General features: G+C 37.2%; 1 protein-coding gene across 1 annotated transcript in view; it reads left to right on the top strand.

The window, feature by feature from the left end:
• The window catches only part of UBE2U (ubiquitin conjugating enzyme E2 U), a 44,147-nt gene extending 25,472 nt beyond the window's left edge, over window positions 1-18,675 (top strand). Inside the window, exons 6-8 of the mRNA XM_008690841.2 lie at window positions 2,622-2,670; window positions 12,059-12,147; window positions 18,590-18,675. Coding sequence (XP_008689063.2) covers window positions 2,622-2,670; window positions 12,059-12,147; window positions 18,590-18,675 — 224 coding nt within the window. The remainder of the gene's footprint in view (window positions 1-2,621; window positions 2,671-12,058; window positions 12,148-18,589) is intronic.
• The last annotated feature ends 2,648 nt before the right edge of the window (window positions 18,676-21,323 follow it).

The raw sequence follows: 21,323 nt of genomic DNA, 5'->3' as shown, positions 1-21,323 counted from the left end.
ATGTTATCTAGTTTTATTCATGGGATGAGGTAAGCTTAGGATCCTACTCTACCATCTTCCCTGGAAGCATACAAATCGGTTTTTAATGAAGCATAGCAGACCCTGGAACCCCACACCTTCCATTGCTGAGTGCTGCCCCCACCCCCACAAACTACCAAGAGCTTTCAACACATATTTCTTCTGGAATTTACCACTATATTTCTAAGTTTTTTTAATACTTATATTTCTGGGTGTTCAGTTTTAGATATTACTTATAGGCTTCTTTTGAAATAAAAAGATTTAAATTTATACTATTTCCATCCATGTTTATCTCCCCCTCTTCCTAATATAGTTTGGTTACATTAATATTTACTATGACTTAGTAATTATGTGTCACAAAAGAACCATGAATGATTCTTTTTCTTTCCTTGTACAAATGGCCCAATTATTCATTCCCTTGCTTTTTGTTTTTTACTATATCTACTATCTATTCTTCCCTTAAACTTTGTGACAAAGCTGTAAAACAACTCCCAGGTAGCCCATCAATTGCATTTTTCTCCCGTGGAGACCTCTTTTCTCTGGTATCCCATCCTCCTTTGGTTCCAAGTTGGCAGTTCTCTGGTAGGTGTCCTGGGATGATTCTTTGCCTGTTTCTTGAACAGGCAGGAGCACCTGCTTGATCCCTTGCTTTTCTCTTGCTTGGTTTGCTCCTTCATTTTGTTGGAGCACTTCTTCTAGGAGCTTCTTAGTACATGAGAGTTAAATCTATTATTACTTTATATACCTGCAGATGTATTTATTCCACTGTCTTATGTTCACAATTTAGTTAAATTTTAGTTTGGAAATTTCTTGCAGAATTGTAAAAATCCTATTACCATGTAGTTTTCTAGTGTTGCTCTTGAGAAGTCTGATTTCACTCATATGTCTGATTCTTCACATATGATGTATTTTCCTTCTAAAACTTTTTAAATTTCCTCTTTATTTCCAGGGATCTGAAATTTTTTTAAAGATTTTATTTATTTATTTATTGGACAGAGAGAGAGAGCACAAGCAGGGGGAGCAACAGAGGGTGAGGGAGGAGCCTGATGTGGGGCTTGATCCCAGGACCCTGGGATCATGACCTGAGCCGAACAGCAGACGCTTAACTGACTGAGCCACCCAGGCGCCCCTGAATTTTTTTGATAATGTTTTTTGATGTAGTTGCTTTTGTGTGTGTGTGTGTATGTGTGTGTGTGTGTGTGTGTGTGTGTGTGTGTGTTTTCCTTCTTTACTCATCATATAGGGCTTTTGCTAGGCTGTTTAAATCTCAAATTCTAATCCTTTAGTTCTGAAATTTTTTCTTATGTGATTTTTTTTATCATTTCCCCCTCCATTTTCACTATTCTCTTTTTTAAATATCCACATATTTGGATGCATGATCTACTGATCCAGTCCTCTAATTTTGAAACATCTATTTTCTCCTATTATCCAGATACATCTTTGTTTTTTGTTCTATATTCTGGAAGATTTCCAGCAAAGTATGTTTCTGTTTCCTATTTTTCTCCCTATTTATTTGTTTTGGTTGTTATCTTTCATGATATTGACTTTATGCAAATGTGTAGTGATCTTTGTCCATTGATGGACATATGAAGAATGGAAATCAATCATTAAAAATATTGAAAATATTTGAATACAGACTAGATTTGTTGAGAGTTTTATTTCTTTATTGGGTTATTCAGTGAGGACCTAGCCATGTCATTAGTCAGGCCTGACTATATCTCCTGAAGTCAATGCTCCAGTCTTATGCCTGGAGAGAGAGACAGTAGTTGCTTAAACTCTGGGAGTTGGACAGTGGGAAAGAATAAGGAGTTTTATCTATCCAGTAAGATTTATGTGATTCATTCCCTGCTTCCAGTCCCTCACCATACTCTTATCCTGCTTTGTACCTAATATCCTTCAGTTCTGAGTCTCTGTGATTCAGTGTCTCCAGGAAGTAAGTATCTTCCCTCCTGCCTCGATAGTGGTGATCATGTGCTTGTACAGGGTGAGGATATAAGTATTTGATGTCTATGCTATACCTCCTCCCTTTCAGAGGCATCTGACATCTCCAATTCCTGAATTGTTCCTTAAGTTTCTGAAGTGTAAGTCTGCATGCTTTTTATTAGTGTCCCCTCCTCATGTCATTAGGTTTCAAATTCCTGGCTAAGACAGTTACCATTTGACATCTTTCATCTTGAAAAAAATTTTTTAAAGATTTATTTTTTATTTTAGAGAGAGAATGAGCAAGAGAGAAAGAGAAAGGATGTCCAAGCAGAGGGAGGGGCAGGTGGAGAGGGAGAGAAGCAGACTCCCTGATGAGTATGGAGCCCAATGCAGGACTCCACACAGGGCTAGATGGAAGGCTTATCGTTGGGCTCAATCTCATGATCTGAGGTCATGACCTGAGCCAAAATTACAAGCCAGATGTTTAACTGATTGAGCCATCCAGGTACCCCTCATCTTGAAAATTTTTCTTACCATTTTTCTTTTTTTCTCCTTGAGGTTTTATACTTTTATTTTTATTCTTTTATTACCATTTTATCAAGGTTTTGGAAAGAATTTACATAAAGCTATATATTCGTTCTTCCAAGTCAACCAGAATCCTTTCATGTTTTTCTTTACAGTGACAGATAACAGCCCTGAGTTTCCTAAAGATCCAGATAAGCTTACCAGGTAAGTCTTTCTTTATACAATTCCATGTCAATTTCTTTCTTACTCTCTCTCTTGCTTTCTTTCTCTCTCTCTTGCTCTCTCTTTCTCTTTCATCTCTACACCCAACATGGGGCTCAAACTCACAAGCCAGATTAAGAGTCTCATGCTCTACCAACTGAGCCAGCCTGGAGCCCTTCAAATGATTTACTAAAAGGACTATTGATTTAAACTATTTATATTTTTTTAAATCATAGTTGCATTTTCACTTTTTAACTTAGAAAAGGAAGTAGATATCTTTTCCTCTTACAACGCTTTTTTAAAAATGTTGTTTTCAGGAAGAATGTGAGAAGTTATTGAATTCTTTTTAGACTGTTGCATTAAAATTGAATGTAATTTTATGAACTTGCCTATTCTTTAAATTTTTATTTTTTATTGTTAAAGGAAAAAAAACATGTTGTCAACATAATGAGTACAAACCACTATAGATCACAAAAATCAAGCAGTTTAGGAAAAGATAAGGTTCTAGAGAAAAATGGTGAGTTAGGGGTGAAGCCATTGTATCTTTTAGGAGACAACATGAAAATGTGGCATCAATTTAGCCATGAACACCTGAACAAGGTATAGGTCAATATTCTCATTATGGTTCTGTAGAATTTAGTTTCTTGAGCATTTCCATCAGTCTTAATTTGATAGTCAGGTGTAGAAAACAGCCAGTAAACTAGTGTTGAAATAACTTGCTTCAGCTTAAGTCTCCTTGACTGGCCCTGTATAAAGATGAACAAATTAGGTAACTCAAGTGGCTTTGGTTTGTGAAGTACTGGAAAATTTCAGAAAGGCAAGCATAATCTGGTGGGTAGTGTACGAGGTTGGTATTAAGTAAAGTACATTGCTGCCCCTTAAACTTGTCAATATGGAGAGAAGCAACTGAACTTCTTGGCACAAAACAGACTTGTGGTAAATAGTTGTTGAATGCGTAAACACCGTTTTATCATCTATAACACACGAATGTCCCTGGGATATTACAAAGTTCTTTTTATTTGTGGTGTAGTTATTTACAATGCATAAAGTTACGGCATCAGTATTTACTGATAAGGCAGTAAGAGGAGGCCAGAAGAACGTCTATGGTCCCAGCTTTGGCAGTTCCTCTGAATGAAACCAAGGATAAATGATGCCAGAATCCAGTCTTCTTTGTGGTGTTCACCTAGTGCTAGCCTGAAATCTCTAGAGAAATCTCTAGGATTCAATCAAAGCAGTATAATCTAGATTTCAATTATACTCTACACTCCTAGTATATAGAATCCTGCAATTTATTATGTATCTGTGAATCCAAACATTTATTCGTGGCACATTTGTTATGGGATAAAGCTCAGTGATGTCTAGCTTTTAGTTTTTATGTAAAATTTTATAATGAGGTCCTTCAGAAATTACTCCAAGAGAGATGCTGCTCTTAGCCTTGTCAGTCCAGCACCGTATGCTAGAACTTTACACTACTTCATGAGCTGAAAGAATTAACCTGATGATAGAAATGGATTCCAGAGACCTACCCAGACAGTTAAACCCTGTTTCCAAAAACTATAAGAAAACATAGGCAAAGTCTAGTCAACTGAGTAGGATATAGTCAAGGGAATCCAGTTGATGTTCAGTAATTGAAAGTGATTTAAGCGTGTGCGTGTCATCTGGGATGTTTGCACATGGGCTGCAGGATACCACTTAACAAGACATAGAGCAGTCTCTGAGAGAACAGCTACTTACTCATTTATTTCAAATGTATTCACTGAGCATTTGCTCTCTGCCAGGCACCGTGCTCCCATCTTGGGGACACACATCTGAATAATATGTGATCTTTGATCTCACGTGATTTATAACCTAGGATTGGAAGCTCTCCTCTGACAGGAGATGGTGCAAGGAGTATGCCTGGCCGTCAGTCCTACAGGACCATTTGGGAGCAACTTCTACCAGAGGATGTAGTTGGAAGGCCACAGAGCAAATACCAGGATCATGACTAGGGGGAATGCTAAGGTCAGATGGAATCCTATTAAAAATGAGTCATATTGAGTAGAAACTTCTTCCCCTATAGCTTTTCTTCCCCCCCCCCTTAGAGGCTTTCACTTTTTCATTAAGTCATCTATCACTGGTACCACCTCTGTTAAATGCAATCCAACATTTCATTGGGCCATACCTATTAATTATTTTATTACATTAATACTTATAATAAGTGGTATTATATAGACAAGATCTAGATGCTGCAAGAGCTTGGAGAGAGAAATATCTTCCTAAAGCTTGGAGTCCCAGAGTGGGGGAGGGACATATAAAGGCCAGCTTCCAGGAGAAGGTGATGCCTGAGGTGATTTTTAAGGGTAGAATAGGAATTCACCTGCAGACAAGAGAATAAGGACATTCAGGCAGAGGGAATAACACACTCAAAAGCATGGAGATATGAGAGAGCATATTTCCCATAGACTGACCCAAGGGAAAGTAAGTTGACATCCAGAATAAAAAGTGAATCCAGATGCCAGAGGCAACCAAAGTGTGTCAGGAGCTGAGATACAAAACCAAAAGGGGGTGGGGAGAAGGGGATTAGTTGCCAGATATCAAGAGAATAGAAGTATCTTTTGGACATGGTTCTGCAGTGTTTACTTACTAACATTAAACAGAGGTGAAGGATGGGTTATGAAATATTACATATGTTATTATCTGAGCTAGATCTTCTGAATAACTTGTCGCAGCTTCTACATCAGCACTTGCTGCTTCCCCTCGCACTTTTATGTTATAGACAGCTTCTTTCCTTAAACCTCATGAGCAAAACCAAAAAACAAAAAAACCCTCATGAACCAACATCATAGATTGACTTGCCACAAGGTTAGATCCTAGAGGAGAGCATAGGCAGCAACCTCTACGACATCGGCCACAGCAACCTTTTTCATGACACATCTCCAAAGGCAAGAGAAACAAAAGATAAAATGAACTTGTGGGACTTCATCAAGATAAAAAGCTTCTGCACAGCCAAGGAAACAGTCAAAAAAACTAAGAGGCAGCCCACGGAATGGGAGAATATATTTGCAAATGATATTACAGATAAAAGACTGGTATCCAAGATCTACAAAGAACTTCTCAAACTCAATACACGAGAAACAAATAAACAAATCATAACATGGGCAGAAGATATGAACAGACACTTTTCCAATGAAGACATACAAATGGCTAACAGACACATGAAAAAATGTTCAAAATCATTAGCCATCAGGGAAATTCAAATCAAAACCACACTAAGATACCACCTTACGCCAGTTAGAATGGCAAAAATTGACAAGGCAAGAAACAACAATTGTTGGAGAGGATGTGGAGAAAGGGGATCCCTCCTACATTGTTGGTGGGAATGCAAGTTGGTGCAGCCACTTTCAACAGATGACTGGATTAAGAAGATGTGGTCCATATATACAATGGAATATTACTCAGCTATCAGAAAGAACGAGTTCTCAACATTTGCTGCAACATGGATGGCACTGGAGGAGATAATGCTAAGTGAAATAAGTCAAGCAGAGAAAGACAATTATCATATGGTTTCACTCATTTATGGAACATAAGAAATAGCAGGAAGATCGGTAGGGGAAGAAAGGGATAAAGAAAGGGGGGGTAATCAGAAGGGGGAATGAAGCATGAGAGACTATGGACTCTGAGAAACAAACAGGGCTTCAGAGGAGGGGGGTGGGGGAATGGGATACACTGGTGATGGGTGGTGGGGAGGGCATGTATTGCATGGTGCACTGGGTGTTATATGCAACTAATGAATCATTGAACTTTACATCAAAAACCAGGGATGTACTGTATGGTGACTAACATAATATAATAAAAAAACACTAAAAAAAAAAAAAAGACAAACCTGCAATTTGTAAAAACGCAGTGTCTGCAAAGCACAACAAAACAAGGTAGGCCTGTATTTCAAAATAAAAAAAGTTTTTGAAGAAAAATATTCAAACTTTTTCACTGAATAGGGAAAAATGGGTATACTTTCAAACTTCCAAACTCTGATTTGAAAATCTGAGAAGATTATTATAAGAAAGAAAAACTATAGGCCAATATCTCTCATAAACACAGAAGCATAAAGCCTAATCAAAATATTAGGAAATTGAATCCACTGATACATAAAGAGGGATAATACATCATGACCAGGAGGGCTTTATTTCAGGAAAGACAGGTTGGGTTAAAAATTTAAAAATCAGTGTAACTTACGTAACCAAATAAAGGAAAAAACCATAAAGTGATCTCAATGAATCAGGAAAAAGTATTTGCTAAAATTTATCACCCATTTATGATAAAAATTCTCACCAAACTAGGAATAGAGAAGGAATTCCTTATTCCAATGAAGAGAATCTACAATAATCCAACAGCAAACCTCATACTTAAATGTGAAATGTTGAAGGATTTTCACCTGAGTTTAGCAACAAGGCATGTATGTCCATTATCACCACTTCTATTCAGCATTGCACTGGAAGTCCTAGCCAGTGCCATGAAGCCAGGGAAAAAAAGTTATAAAGTTTGGGAAGGATGAAGTAAACCATCTTTTTTCACAGATGACAGGATTTTATATAATGGTAAGATCCAAATGAATGAATATAAAGCTTGAAAATTAATAAGTGAATTTAGCAAGGCCCCAGGATATAAGATGAACATTTAAAAAAGCAACTATATTTTTATGTAGAAGCAGTCAATACACAGAAATGGAAATGTTATAAATACTACTACAGGGGCACCTGGGTGGCTCAGTCGGTTAAGCATCTGCCTTCAGGTCAGGTCATGGTCCCAGGGTCCTGGGATTAAGCCTCATGATGGGCTTCTTGCTCAGCAGGGGAGTCTACTTCTTCCTCTTCCCTCTGCCCCTACCCCTGCCTGTGCTCTCTCTCATTGTGTCTCTCAAATAAATAAAAATCTTAAAAAAAAAATACTATTACAATAGCATCAAAATGTAACAAGACAAGAATAAGACATCTATGCTGAAGATCATAAAATATCTCTGGAAAAAATTTCAAAAGACCTAAAGAAATAGATGCATAATGTTTGTGACTTGAGGGTGACTCAATATTATTGCAATGTTAGTTCTTCCCAAATTATAGATTCAATTCAGTCAAAATCTCAACATTTTTTCCTGGAATTTAATGAAGTGATTTAAAAATATATCTACAGTGCTGAGTGGGTGGCTTAGTCGATTAAGCATCTGACTCTTGATTTCGGCTCAGATCATGATCTCAGGGTTGTGAGATCGAGCCCTGCATAGGACTCCAAGCTGGGCATGGATTGCCTAAGATTCTCTCTCTCCCTCTCCCTGTTTCCCTCCCCCGCCCCTTCTCCTTCTGCCCCTCCCCCTTCTCTCCCTCTAAAAAAATAAATACGTAAGGAAAAATAAAATATATCTACAAATGCAAAGGATTTAGGATAACAAGTTAATCTTGAACAAAGAGGACTGACACTCCCAGATATCAAGGTGTACTAGAAAGTTAGAATAAATTTCACTCTGATTGGATCTTTTTAGGTCGGGTTCTGTTCCTAAGTAGTAACCATTGCCAGACAGCCTTAAACCCATCAGACCCTGACATAGAGTCAGGGTGGAGGTCAGTCCCGTCAGACTGAATGTCATGAACATAAGGGGGAAGAGTGGAGTAGTTACTGGAGAGGTAACCACAATGTCCACTGTGACAACCTTCATATATATACTATTTTTAATGGACTGAAACCTTGGTAAGTAAGAGTTTGACAGGCATAGGAGACACAAAAGTCTCCAGCCAGACCTGCTTGCACACATGCAGAAATGTGATACTGTGGTGTACCCCAGATCAGCGGGAAGTTCCATGTGATGGAGCCTCTGCATGTGCAGATGAATGGTGGAAGAAATAGTTGGAAATGGCCAGATGCTGATGAACCTCGAGCTCTGTTTGAAAGTGTTTAGACTCCACCCTATAGATTTTCATAACCAAAAGTGGTTTTTAAAAAAATTTTTTTAAAGATTTTATTTATTTATTTGACAGAGAGAGAGAGAGACAGCCAGCGAGAGAGGGAACACAAGCAGGGGGAGTGGGAGAGGAAGAAGCAGGCTCCCAGCAGAGGAGCCTGATGTGGGGCTCGATCCCAGGACTCTGGGATCATGCCCTGAGCTGAAGGCAGATGCTTAACGACTGAGCCTCCCAGGCACCCCCAAAAGTAGTTTTTAAGCAGAGGCATGATGTCCTGGAATAGGGGGAGAGAAACTGAGGTAGAGAAACAATAAGGAAGCTATTTAGAGGTTGCAGAAGAGAAATGATGAGGTATTTGCCCAAGACAGTGGAGGAGACCAGCTGACACTGAGTACTAAGGGATTCTAAACTCCCTGCCTGGCTCTTCCCGTGGATGATTTCATTGAATGTGCACCACACCTGCTGGAGAAAGTTCTCTCTCTTAATTTTATAGATGATGAAACAGGAGTGAAATAGTTACATGTGTGGAGTCACACAGCTAATAAGTAGTGGGACCTGAGTGTTTTAACACAGGCCAGATGATTCCAGAGCCTGTACTCTTAATCATGATATTGCATGACTAAATATCCAGAGATTGGTAGGGGTTTAATCAGTAGGCTTGGGTTATGGCTGGGATGTTGCTTCCATGAACCAGCATTACCTCGACTCTCTTCTTCCCTTAATGATCCTTTTTGTTTCCTTCACTGGCTCCTCTGAGCTCTGAATTGGTTTCTGATCTTTCTTTTCTAAACACTTACTTATTCTTTCTGTGTTTGTTTTCCCTAATGGTGTCATTTATCAACCTTTATGTTGATTTGACCCAAATCTCTTATTTCCAGTCTCAATTTCTCAATCACACTCCTAAAGGTCATCACCTAAAACCTATGTTTAAATTTAAGCTCATATTTTACTTCAGAGTCTCTAGATCCTTTCTGTTCATAGCAAAACTAAATGGTCTTCCGGGCTTTAGAAGAATATCTGACCCCCAGATTCCTTCACCTTTCACACCCTATCAGAAAACCAGTCCAGTCATTTCATTAGCATGTCAGACATTCATCTCCTTCCCTTCATAGTCTCTGCTCCCACCCTCAGTTAGCTCTGCATTTCTTGCCTGAATTACTGCATCTGTTTCCAAACTTGTCTCCCTGCATTTAATCTCTCATATACTCCACCCTGCATACTAACGCCAGAAGAAACTCTTACACACTCGGTTCATAATTTACTTGCCTTATTCAAGAACTTCTGATTGCTCTCTATCACCTAATAAATCAGATTCCTGAATCAACTCTAATCCATTCTCTGCCTAAATCTGAAGACCTGCATTGCCCAGTTTCAGTTATTTTATCAAATTCCAATTCCTCTGAAATTGGAACTCTCCACTCTAGTCAATTATCTCGTTACTATTGTCTTTTACCCCAACACGCTCTGCTGCACATGCACCATGCTCCTTCCCATCTGAGCTATTGCTCACCGAAATGCCTTCTCCATCTGTTCCAGGTCCATATCCCAAGCAACTTCTTCCGTAAAGGCTCCAAGACAAAGTTACATCTCTCTCTTCCAACTTTTTTAGCTTACTGCCACTGCCAAAGAAGTATCTGTCATTGTCATCTCCAAATGTCTGTGTTAAATGATGTAACACTTTATATGTTAATATATAAGGCTATTCTATTTGCTAATTTGGGTATATATCTTATTTTCCCAATAGGATAATAAGCTCTGATGTTCAATTTTAAATTATATCTTCTACTTTTTCTTATTCATAATGCCAATGATAATACTCAGTAAATTCCTGTTAAGGTTTCAAATTATGAACACATGTATTTTTTTATACTTCCCTGTAAACTTAGTAGCTTATCTGAATCATCATAAATTGTTACTGTTCTCCTATTTTAAGGTGCTGTTTCTTTTACAGAATTGAAAATGCAATTCTCAAATGTTTAAGACATTCTGCTTTGTATATTCAAACTATATTAAAGTTATACCTTTTAGGGTAATATTTTTAATTATTCTGGGGAAGAAAAGAAAGCCCCTGAAGCCTAACAGTTTGAAATTGAACAGGACACCGCTGGGAAGGGAGAGGGTCATGGGTCGTCGTCAAACAGACAAAAAATACAATGGAGACGATTGTGCCTAAAGATGGTGTATTTTTTTTCAGGAGACAGTGTGTTGACAGTTTCCTTCCTCTTGGGTCATTGTTGTCTGCTAAATGATCTGTGACAGCAAATTGATCACAAGCTTTTTCATGCAGGAGATATAATGCAGCCTTTCATTTTGTTACCTCTGTTGCCAAATGCTGAAACATTTCGTTGGCAAAATTAATGTTAGTTTAATATGTCATTTAGTGGTGTAAAGCACCGCATGTAGCTCTGGAAGCAATAATAGTAGTGATTAATTTATCTTCACCCAGTTTCAGATTTCTACTTAAGTGTGATTGCAAAAGCAATAACACATTTGAAAAATGTTACTCTTTAAATTAGGCATCTGTAATACTCATTTAAATTAATGACGCATTCAAGAATTTAGATATTGTCCCATTAATTTCTAAATTGAGTCCAATATTTAAGGTACCTACAATTCACCTATAAAAATTAATGCTGGTGTACTCGTTCCGAGAAGTTGCTGCTTCCTCCAAAGAGCTAAGAACTTCGAATGGAAAACAGATATAAGGTCTTTTACATGTGATGTTTCAGCATCTACTTAAACCAGCTAATTGGTGATTTCACATGTCTGAAAAAATCCCAAAGGAATATTTTGTTTGTAGTGTTGAGAATCTCTGCAATTAAAATGTTTGTAGGAAAAAAAATTAGAAATGCAGTTATTTAACTGTTTCGCAGATCCTGTTCAATATTTTATAACAATCTTTGCCCTTCCATTAAGATAGAGTAATATTAGCACAGGGAAGGGTAAGTGCAGGCAGGATTGTTAGAAGAGTTGATTTTTTCCTCTATGAAAATGGCCAGATTCTGTGTGAAAATTAAACTGATCTCGTATCTGGTGTTTTACTTCTCCTCATAATAAAAGGGAAATAAAGGTGATTTTATTTCAATTTCAATTTGGCATAGCTATTTAAGAAAACTGTTTATTGTAGAAAGAAAAAATGTGCAAGTATGATGCTTTTCTTAAAATCCTTTTTTAATGTTAGTCGTGAAAGGCAGATATTTTAAACTTATATTTTTCTTTTTATAGTATACACATGGGTGTATGTTTTTTACATTTATTTTGAAATATGTTTTGGACAGTTTTTCTTTTTTGTGATTTGTATGTATTAGTGGAGAAATTGATATATTAGCTCCTTTGTTAGAAATTGCAAATCATTTAATGTCTTATGGCAGGATATTGTTATCTGAAACAGTCTACTCTGATAAAATGATGTTAAAAAGGAAACTTGCAAATACTCATTGTTTGATTTTAATGTATATTTTCAGATCCACGAAAGCAATCTCATTTAATGATTACTACAAGACATGGTCTGGAATAGCCACATCAAAAGCCACAGAATACTACAGAAGTCCATGTAAGGTGATCTAGCCTTAGCTTATGTCCTTTTGGTATATATTAATCTCTTATTCTCAACTTGTCTTGCTTTCAAAGACTCATTGACATATATTTGTAATCTGAAGGTGATAAGCTCCTCTGTTACCTCTATATATGAATCATTCAGTGACTATTAATTTAGTTCCTTTTTTGTATAGAGTCCTAGACTGAAGTCTCATTAAAAGTCAGAAGGAAAGATAGAAAACTGGAGGAATAAAAGGTGAAGTTCTCAATCTTCTGAGGCTTACTTGACTCCACCCTAAAATGTAGAACTGTCATAGCAAGAGGAGCCTTTTTTATTCTAAACACAATTATGCTGAAAACTGAGAAGAAAGTATTAAGTAGAAAAATAGCAAGAAAACATATGAACCTAGGGCTTTCAATTATATCAATGTAAGGAAAAATCACCTGTTGCCATCATATATTAGGAGCTAAAAAGACAGAAGAGGAGAGCTAGACAACTTTCTGGTTCCATTAATCGAATCTTTAGTGTACGGTTTCATGATTTAGATCCAAGTAGGTTACCCAGTCTGCTGCCCTGCTACCCTGCTGAAATGGAGCATTAGGAAGAGACCCATGCCTTCCTAACTCCCAGATTCAGTGATAACTCTTTAGCCCTTATCTTACTTGTACTCTTGTTCGCTATGCCTACCTGCCAGTAATTCCTAAGACCTCATCGCTAGTCAGGCCCTCTTCTGAATTTTGCATGCATATTTATAACTGTGCATTGGACATTCACCTACATGGGTTACAGGCATGTCCTACTTAAGATGTCCCAAAGTGAATTCATTATGTTGCCCCACAACCTATCCTCCCACCATTATCATCTCCCTTGGTTAGTGGTAGATCACCATTATTGCATTTACTTGCCTAAACCAAAATCATAGGCATTTCTTAGAGCTCTTTATCTCCCAGATTAAGCCTTGTTTACTTCATCTCCTACAACATTCGGAATGTTTCCCTCTCCATCCTGATGACCACTGCTTTAATCTGTGGTCTCATTGAATTTCATCTCCTTATTGTGATAGTCTCATATTTGGTTTCAATAGAACATACTATCACCAAAAAGTTTGTAGTTTTAAGGCACAAATTAGAGCAAAAAAGTAATACCAAGCTTAACAAATATTTAAAAATAAATTAGATCAATAACTTCTAAGAAATTACATGTTCTTTCAGGATGTTGGTTATTATTTTGCGATCACCCATTACCTTCCTCACTAATCATAGATGAGTGGTTAAGAAAAATAATTAAGGTCCTTAAAGAAGCACAATCTTTGGCAACACTATCAGTATAAAGAATTGTATTACTTTCGATGCCAGAGTACATGAATATTTACTTCATTTCAAATACTTGTGGTTGGGTGCTGCTTAGTCAACTCAGCAAATACATCTTGAGTACCTCATGGAAACACTGAGGAACTCAGATGGGCTCCAGGAGGCAGGAACCCTTAACAGACAAGGCATCCAGAGGCAGTTCGCACACCCTAGGGAGAGACTCAGTATGCAACTCCTTCAACCATAAAACAAACCAACTGGTAGAATGTGTCTTATGGAATAATATGTAAATATATAGAAGCATTTGGAAACCTCAAACTGCTAAGAAAAAAAAAACCAGAAGCACATGCCAGAACTTCAGGGAATTTGGAAATGATTGTCTTGCAGTAAAGAACAATTAAAAATGGAAGGAAAAAATGAAGTACCACTGACTGCAGTTTCTTCTTCAAAAGAGTTAACACTAAAATGTTTAATTGGGGTCTCATTTCCGTGGCTATCACTACTTAGTATGTAATTCATCTCTTTTTGCGAAGGCAATAGCTTTAGTGGCTGCTTCTAGCCTAGAAGAATTTCTGAGACTAATTGTAGCCCTTGGTGCAAGATTTCACAATCATCCTGCCTGTTCTTCCCCTAGGGATTTGTTATAAGAATGTTTGAGGAGCTTTCCTTCAATAATAAAAAGCACTTAATTTTTAAAAATTAAATTTAAACCTTACATGTGCTGCTGGCCATTTTGTCTTTGGATAATTCAGCTGGATGAGATCCAATACTATTTTTTAACAGCCTAATTTCCTGGCAATAATAAAGATGAAGCTTCGAGATTATAGAATGCTTCTTTAGCTACTGAAAAATAAAAGGGAAATTTCTCATAACTTCAGTTTCTACAGTTACATTCTTTTTTAAAAATTTCAGTTAATTTTTTTAGAGAGCAGGAAACGGGTGGTGGGGAGAGAGAATCTTAAGCAGGCTCCACTCCCAGCACAGAGTCCAACACAGGGCTCAGTCTCGCAGCCCTGAGATCATGACCTGAGCCAAAAGCAAGAGTTGAACGCTTAACCAACTGAGCCACCCAGGTGCTCCTCTACGGTTACATTCTTATCACTGCAAAGATTATGAAACTCTTGTGCATATTTTTAAAAGCTTTTTTATTCGTATTGATGAGTGGTTATATTTTGATTTGGGGTATTAACTCTTTTCCATATCTTTGTGCTACAAATCTACCCATAGTCATGTGTGCCATAGTAATAGTAAGTTTATCCATGTACAATACAGTTTACAAAGTATACTCTGTTTTGTTTTTTAATCATCCCAGTCTTATTCTTTTATTCATTTGTAAACCAATTCTTACTGAATGCCTAATATATGTCATGCATAGTAGTGTACCAAGCCTGTGAACCAGGCATTATTATTATTACTCTTGTCTTACAGATGAGAAAACCAAGACCAAGAGAAGCTCAGTAATTTACCTAAGGTCACAGAGGTAGAAGGGAGTATTATATATTGGTAAAGAGTGTAAATTCTAGAGCCAGAATGCTGAGATTTAATCCTGGCTCTGCTACTTACTAGCTGTGTGGCCTTGGGTGAGTTTCTTAACCTCTCTGTGTCAGTTCCCTGTCTGTAAAATGAAAATAATTACAGCACATACCTCATAGCATTGAAGCATAGTGCTTAGCACATAGTGAGTGCTCAATGAAGGTGGCTGTTATTAATTAGTACAGTAGGCTGTGGCTCTAGGACTTGAGCCAGTTGCTCTGACTCCGCATGTATTGCTCTTTTTATCATACTATACTGCTTCCATAATGTGGTATAAAAATGCTATCTCTATGTAGCCTGAGGTTTAAATTCAGACTCTGAAGTGTACGCAGTACATTTTTCAATAATTATAATTATTAGTTTATAATCATAGGCAATCATATGGGGAAATGTACTGACGATCCACTGTTCTCTGTGCGTCAGTATAGAATGGCAAATAAAAGTCTGGCAGAGAACAAGCCAATACATATGGTTGTGGGCAACATGACAGAATATGATCCCCATAAGGAAATGTTTATGTCAAAGGGAAAGAACTCCTTCAGACCAGCGTACTCTGTAATACTGAGTGGAGGCTTCCTGGTGTTTGTTTGCTGTCATCAGACAGACCAGACACCCTGAAACATCATGGGGTTGCCTGCTTTCACCCTCAATAACAGACTTCCATTCTTTGAGTCTTTGAGCTGGGACTAAGGGCAAATGTCTCCAGAATGCATTTAGATGCAAGAGGCAGCAGCATCTCATTCTAATGCAGTGGTTCTCAGTCTTGACTGCTCATTAGAACCACCAGAGGAACTTGTAAAAACTCCCATGTAAAAGGCACACCCCCGGACTAATTACATCGGGATTTCTGGGAGCGGGACTTGGCAGGAGTCATTTTTAAAGCTCCCCAGGTGATTACAATGTGCAGCCAAGGTTGGAAAGGCTGCAGAGGGAAGAGCATGATGTTGGAAGATAAAGACTCCATAGCTTTGTACTGGTTCTGCCACATTCAGTTAGGTGAATCTAGGTTAGTCATTTAACTCTCTGTGCCTCATTTTTCATTTCTTCTCATTGACAGAAGCATGCTGCTCTATTTTAAGTTGCTCTATGGTTAGTATGAGATAATATGTGTGAAAATAAAACATGCTAAGGCAAGTTGATGCTATAATGTTTCTTTGGATGTGACAGTCCCAGCAGTGGAAAAAAAAATTTAGATCAACCTACACAGATGTTGGACAAGAGAGATGTCATAGAAAAAACAAAGTAAAGGTGATGCACAGTAATCCTTAGAAGGAAGGGAAGAAAGAAGTGTATAATGGAGCCAATAGAAGATAATTTTCTACCACAGACCACAAAACTGCCACAAAGACAAGATATGGTCATGATGGGGGAATTTCAACTTCAAAAACTTATGACAGAATTTACTGGTCCTTTTCTCCTACTTGCTCTCACTTGCCCCCTCCCCCTGAATTATTTCCCTCCTATCACCATCACTCATTGAGCATCTTCCATGTCTAGATGATGGGCTGTGTGTTAGAGACAACATACATATGATGATAAGCTTTTTAAGAAGTTTGTGGTCAGATGGTAGAATGGTGAATGAAAAAATTATAGGGATAAAATAGGAGGCATGAAAATAAAAGTTTGTACAACTACTGTGCCACTTTTCATCTCTCAGGTAGTAGAGAAGCAATGAAGAAAATGAGTCAATGATACAAACTTAACAGAAATATTCAGGAAGGATGACCGTGCCATTTGGGATTTCATAACATATAATAAAGAGGCTAATGTACATATTCAAATAGAAAATGTGGGTAAGCTGATTTCAAAAAAAATCAAGGAAATATATGAATTATCCTTAATAGAAACCTCAAATTTCATCTGAGTGGTAGTGAATAGTCCCAATGAGAAGACATTACTCAGTTTTCTGTTTGTTCATCTGTAAAGTGTATATTGTAATGGTAACCACTGCCTCCCTACTTTACAGGTGCCCAATGATTAGGAAGAACTCTACTAATATTCGTATTATAATCATCTCAAGGAAATAATGAGACCTCACTAAGAACCCTAGGGAGCTCAGATTTGCTTCCTTCATAAGGAAAGGAGGAGCATAAATCTAAATACCAACAAAAATAATATTAATAAAGGCTATAAGAATATGTATGTAGGGGTGCCTGCACCCAGGCACCCAGTTGGTTAAGCGTCTGCCTTCGGCTCAAGTCATGATCCTGGGGTCCTAGGATTGAGCCCCACCCAGGGCCCCTTGCTCAACAGGGAGTCTGCTTTTCTCTCCCCCCGCCCACTTGTGCTCTCTCAAATAAAATAAAATCTTAAAAAAGAATATGTATACATGTGTATTTATGTGTGTGTGGAGGAAGAAAAAAAAATCAAATCCAGGAACATTGCTGGTGAAAATTATGTAACATTAATAGAAGAAAATGAGAACTATTCAGTTTAAATGTTTCTATCAATGATGTATTTCATCAGGCTAGCGGAGGTTAATCAATCGTTGTTTAGAAGGAAGCTCCAAATAAAGGTAAGTCTGGCAGAGAGCATCTAGTTGGTTAAATTGTTCAAGACTATAAACCCAGGACAAGAAACAGGGAGATGATAGATAGATAGATAGATGATAGATAGATAGATAGATAGATAGATAGATAGATAGATAGATAGATAGATAGATGATAGAGTATATGTGTGTGTGTGATCTGGCTTTCAACAAATTTTATGTTAATTTGATTGAAGGCATAAGGTTTATAATTAACCACAAACAGATGTGCCAGTGGTGTAATGTGATTTCCAGAAAATACTGCAGATCTGAGATGAATTGATAGAAGTGTAGCACACAGGTCAAGGGAGGTAGTAACTCACACCTTTGCTATTCAAAAGAAATCAAGATCTTGAGCTAGTTCTGGATGTGAACTTTAATAGGAACATTAACAAAGCTGACCACCGGGATGGTGAGGATGATTAGGTCTCTAGAAGCCATGTCTTAAGATGAAGTTGAGGGAACTGAGGCTGCTCTGAGGGCTATCTTCAAATATTAGAAGGGCTCTCTCCCACGGGGAAAGGATGAAACTAGTTGATATTGCTCCAGAGGTCAAAACTCGGACCAGTGGAAACTCAGCACTCAGATTAAGAAAGACATTGTGACCTTATTGTCTGGCAATGGAACAGGCAGTTTCCCAACAACAGAGAGGGGAGTTTTCTGTCATTGGCAAGGGATTCATTCAGAGGCTGGATTGGGTGATCACCCCTTGACAATTCTTGCTTTGTGGAAGATCAAGACTTATAATGTCACTTCCAACTCCAAGATTTTATTTTTCCAGTCATAGTGCTGAATTAGAATTTTGTTAAACTGTGATGTCTGTAGTTTCTATAAGAGTTATTTTAACACCTTCATTACTATAAATGATATATAAACAAGTGTTATTATAATGAAAACTGAAGAAAAATCTTGTTGCAAAGTTCAAGTAAAAGGAAGAAATTCGTAAGGTGAGCACTGCAGTATGACTTTGAAGTATATAGTGTACATCATTGCTGTATATCAACTTAGTGAAAAGTAAATTATTTTAAACTTTGAACTATTATTAAAGAATGCATACACAGCTCCTTTTTCAAAACTCTAATTTCAGGGCTTGAAGATCCAAATTTTATTGTAGAGTATTATAAATGGAAGAAAGCTGAATTAAAACATCCTAAAGAATGGAATTTAAAGTAAGTACTATTGTATTAACTTGAAATATCTATTACTCTACTTTCTACTGTCTAACTGAATCATCAGAAGAAATATTTGGAAATAACAATGGATGCCCTTTTCTAAACATAAGAACAAGAATTAGACGTATCATTTTTCCTTTCCTATGAACCCAGGTGGGAAGCATCTTTGTTACTGTTAACCTTAGAGATATAAGTTATTTGACCAGCAAAATGGGTTTATTCAGGGATAGCAGAGAATAGCAATTTGGGATTTGCAAGCTACATCAAAACCACAGGGCAAGTCCAAGAAATATAGGAAGAGGAATGTCACTTTATAGAGAAGGCAGTTGGGAGCAGTTGTTTTGAAAGGAAGTCCATTGAAGGAAAGCAGTGTTCAGGATGATGCCTGTTCGTTATTGGCTGAGTTGTGGAGTAGTCAGTTTCTTACAGAAGATGCAATGTACATCTTTCTCTGTTGGTATCTGTGATTGAGGATTTTGAGGATTCTTTTCTGTTGATGATTCTTCTGTTGGAGTCTCTAACGGACAGTTCTTGTAATTGATGTTGGGTAGTAGGGCTCCACCTTCTGGCCCCCCAACTCCACTTTAGTGAGTGTTCCCTTTATTAGTTTTCACCTATTGACTGCCAAAAATAGAGATGGACATGTGGCACAGTGAAGGACTCTCACAATACCCTCTGCATTAATTCTCTTACTCCCATTCCCATTATCCATATCAACATATGACTTAGAACTAGGAAAGGGGCGTCTTGGTGACTCAGTTGGTTAAGCTGCCAACTCTTGATTTCAGCTCATGTCATGATCTCAGGGTTGTGGGATGGAGCCCCACCTGAGGCTCCAAGCTCAGTGGGGAGTTTGCTTAAGATTGTCTCTCCCTCTGCCCCCCCAACTGCTTGTGTGTGTGCTCTCTCTCTCTCTCTTTTAAATAAATAAATAAACTCTTTTAAAAAATAGGAAAAAAACAAAACAGAACCCTGTTTATATATCACCAATTAGCTCTTCATCCTTCTCATAGTGCCAGATATTTTTTCCTCTTCCACAGAGTTTTCATTCAGGAACCAAATTATTTCATCTGATGAGGAAGTATATAGTAAATATGAAATTAAACTATTACAGTATCTTCAGAAATCATTGACTGTTAGACCACATTGAAGGGAACTTAATCTTATCTTTGGTCACTTGAGTCCTAAAGGCAGTTTTTCTTTTTCATCATGCTAGAGCAAACATTGCATCTTAGCTCTGTGATGTTGGCTAGGCTCTAGTACTTATTTATTCTAGTCTGCTTATTTTAAATTACTCAGTAAATATTCTACACAACACAAGGGGAATTAAAGATCCCTCCTCTTTCTTGGCATTTACCTCATTTACCTTACTTTTTAGCTCTTTGGCTTGTTGGCAAAGTGATTGTTTATTTCTAGATGGATATATGGGATTAATAAAAATAATGTGCTGTATTTTGAATTTGTGTAGAAATTGAAGTTCTTAAAAAATATACCTTCCTACCTTTTAACATCATAATTCAGATTGGGTTTTTTGGTTGGATATTCTTTTTTCAGTTGACTTCTGTGACAACTTCCCTTCAAGCCAAAGTGGAGAAAAGCTTTTGCATTCGATATTTTTCTGCTTTCAGAATAAATTATAGGCAGTAGCAAAGTTTTTTAAGTCAGAATTTGAAGGAGTACAGCATGTTTTTTTCTTGAAGCCATGTTTCAGGTTTCATTTAAAGAAAGCTACTTAGAACATAAGGTTAATTTTGCTTTGACATGACTTCCTTTTTTATTTCCTTTAACAGAATGGCTTTGTTTTATTTGATCATCGATTCATTATGTAATGCCAGCATCTCACAGAACCCCAAATTTAGAAATAGTAGGGCTGTGTCATTTTCAACTTATCCATCCACTTCTGCATATGGCTGAAATAATTGTGAGCTGTTTGAGTGCTAGAACATTTTTCCAAATACATTATTTTGAAGTTACAGGTCAAATTATCATGTGCGTGGTTGACCCTGTCAGAATAAAACTCTCACACCTTATGCCATCTGGTGGTTGATGAGAATATATTTAGATCAAATGATACTTGATTCTTTTAAATCTTGGAGTCAATTAATTTAAAAACACTAAAGTTTTTTTAAAAGGTATTACATTTAGCTGAATAATTTTATTGTGGCATAAATATGCAATAGTATGTTGCAAAAATCTAAAGTATGGTGAATCCTCTTTTTCAAATAATTTTTAGAAGTCTCATGTTCTGTCAAAATACAATATAATAAAGTGGTCAGTTCCTAGAGACTCAAGTAGAAAATGTTTGGGCATCTTTGCAAGTGAGTAATTGGTCTCTATATGCATGCGATATAATACCATTATGCATTTCTCTGTTTTAATATTGAAAGCGCTTTGTTTGCACTGAAATTTCCTGTTAAAAAAAGCCAGAAAATACAAATTAACAGTCTTTCATCTGCATAGTGTTAAGGAAAAAGACCTGTCTTTCCTGCTTCATATCCCTCTTCCTAAGGTCCTCCCATCTCCTCATCAATCAAGACTCAATTCTTAAGCCACACTCAGTTCTTTTTTCTCACTATTATTTCAGGACATAAGATCTCGTCACCACTTTGTGCCTTCTGCCTGGGATATCTTTCCCAGCAGGGTCTTTGC

The sequence above is a fragment of the Ursus maritimus genome, unplaced genomic scaffold (genome assembly GCF_017311325.1).
Source record: "Ursus maritimus isolate PB19 unplaced genomic scaffold, ASM1731132v1 scaffold_12, whole genome shotgun sequence".
Taxonomy (NCBI): Eukaryota; Metazoa; Chordata; class Mammalia; order Carnivora; family Ursidae; genus Ursus; species Ursus maritimus.
The sequence above is the reverse complement of the archived record's forward strand: the minus strand, read 5'-3'. Positions and strand labels throughout refer to the sequence as shown.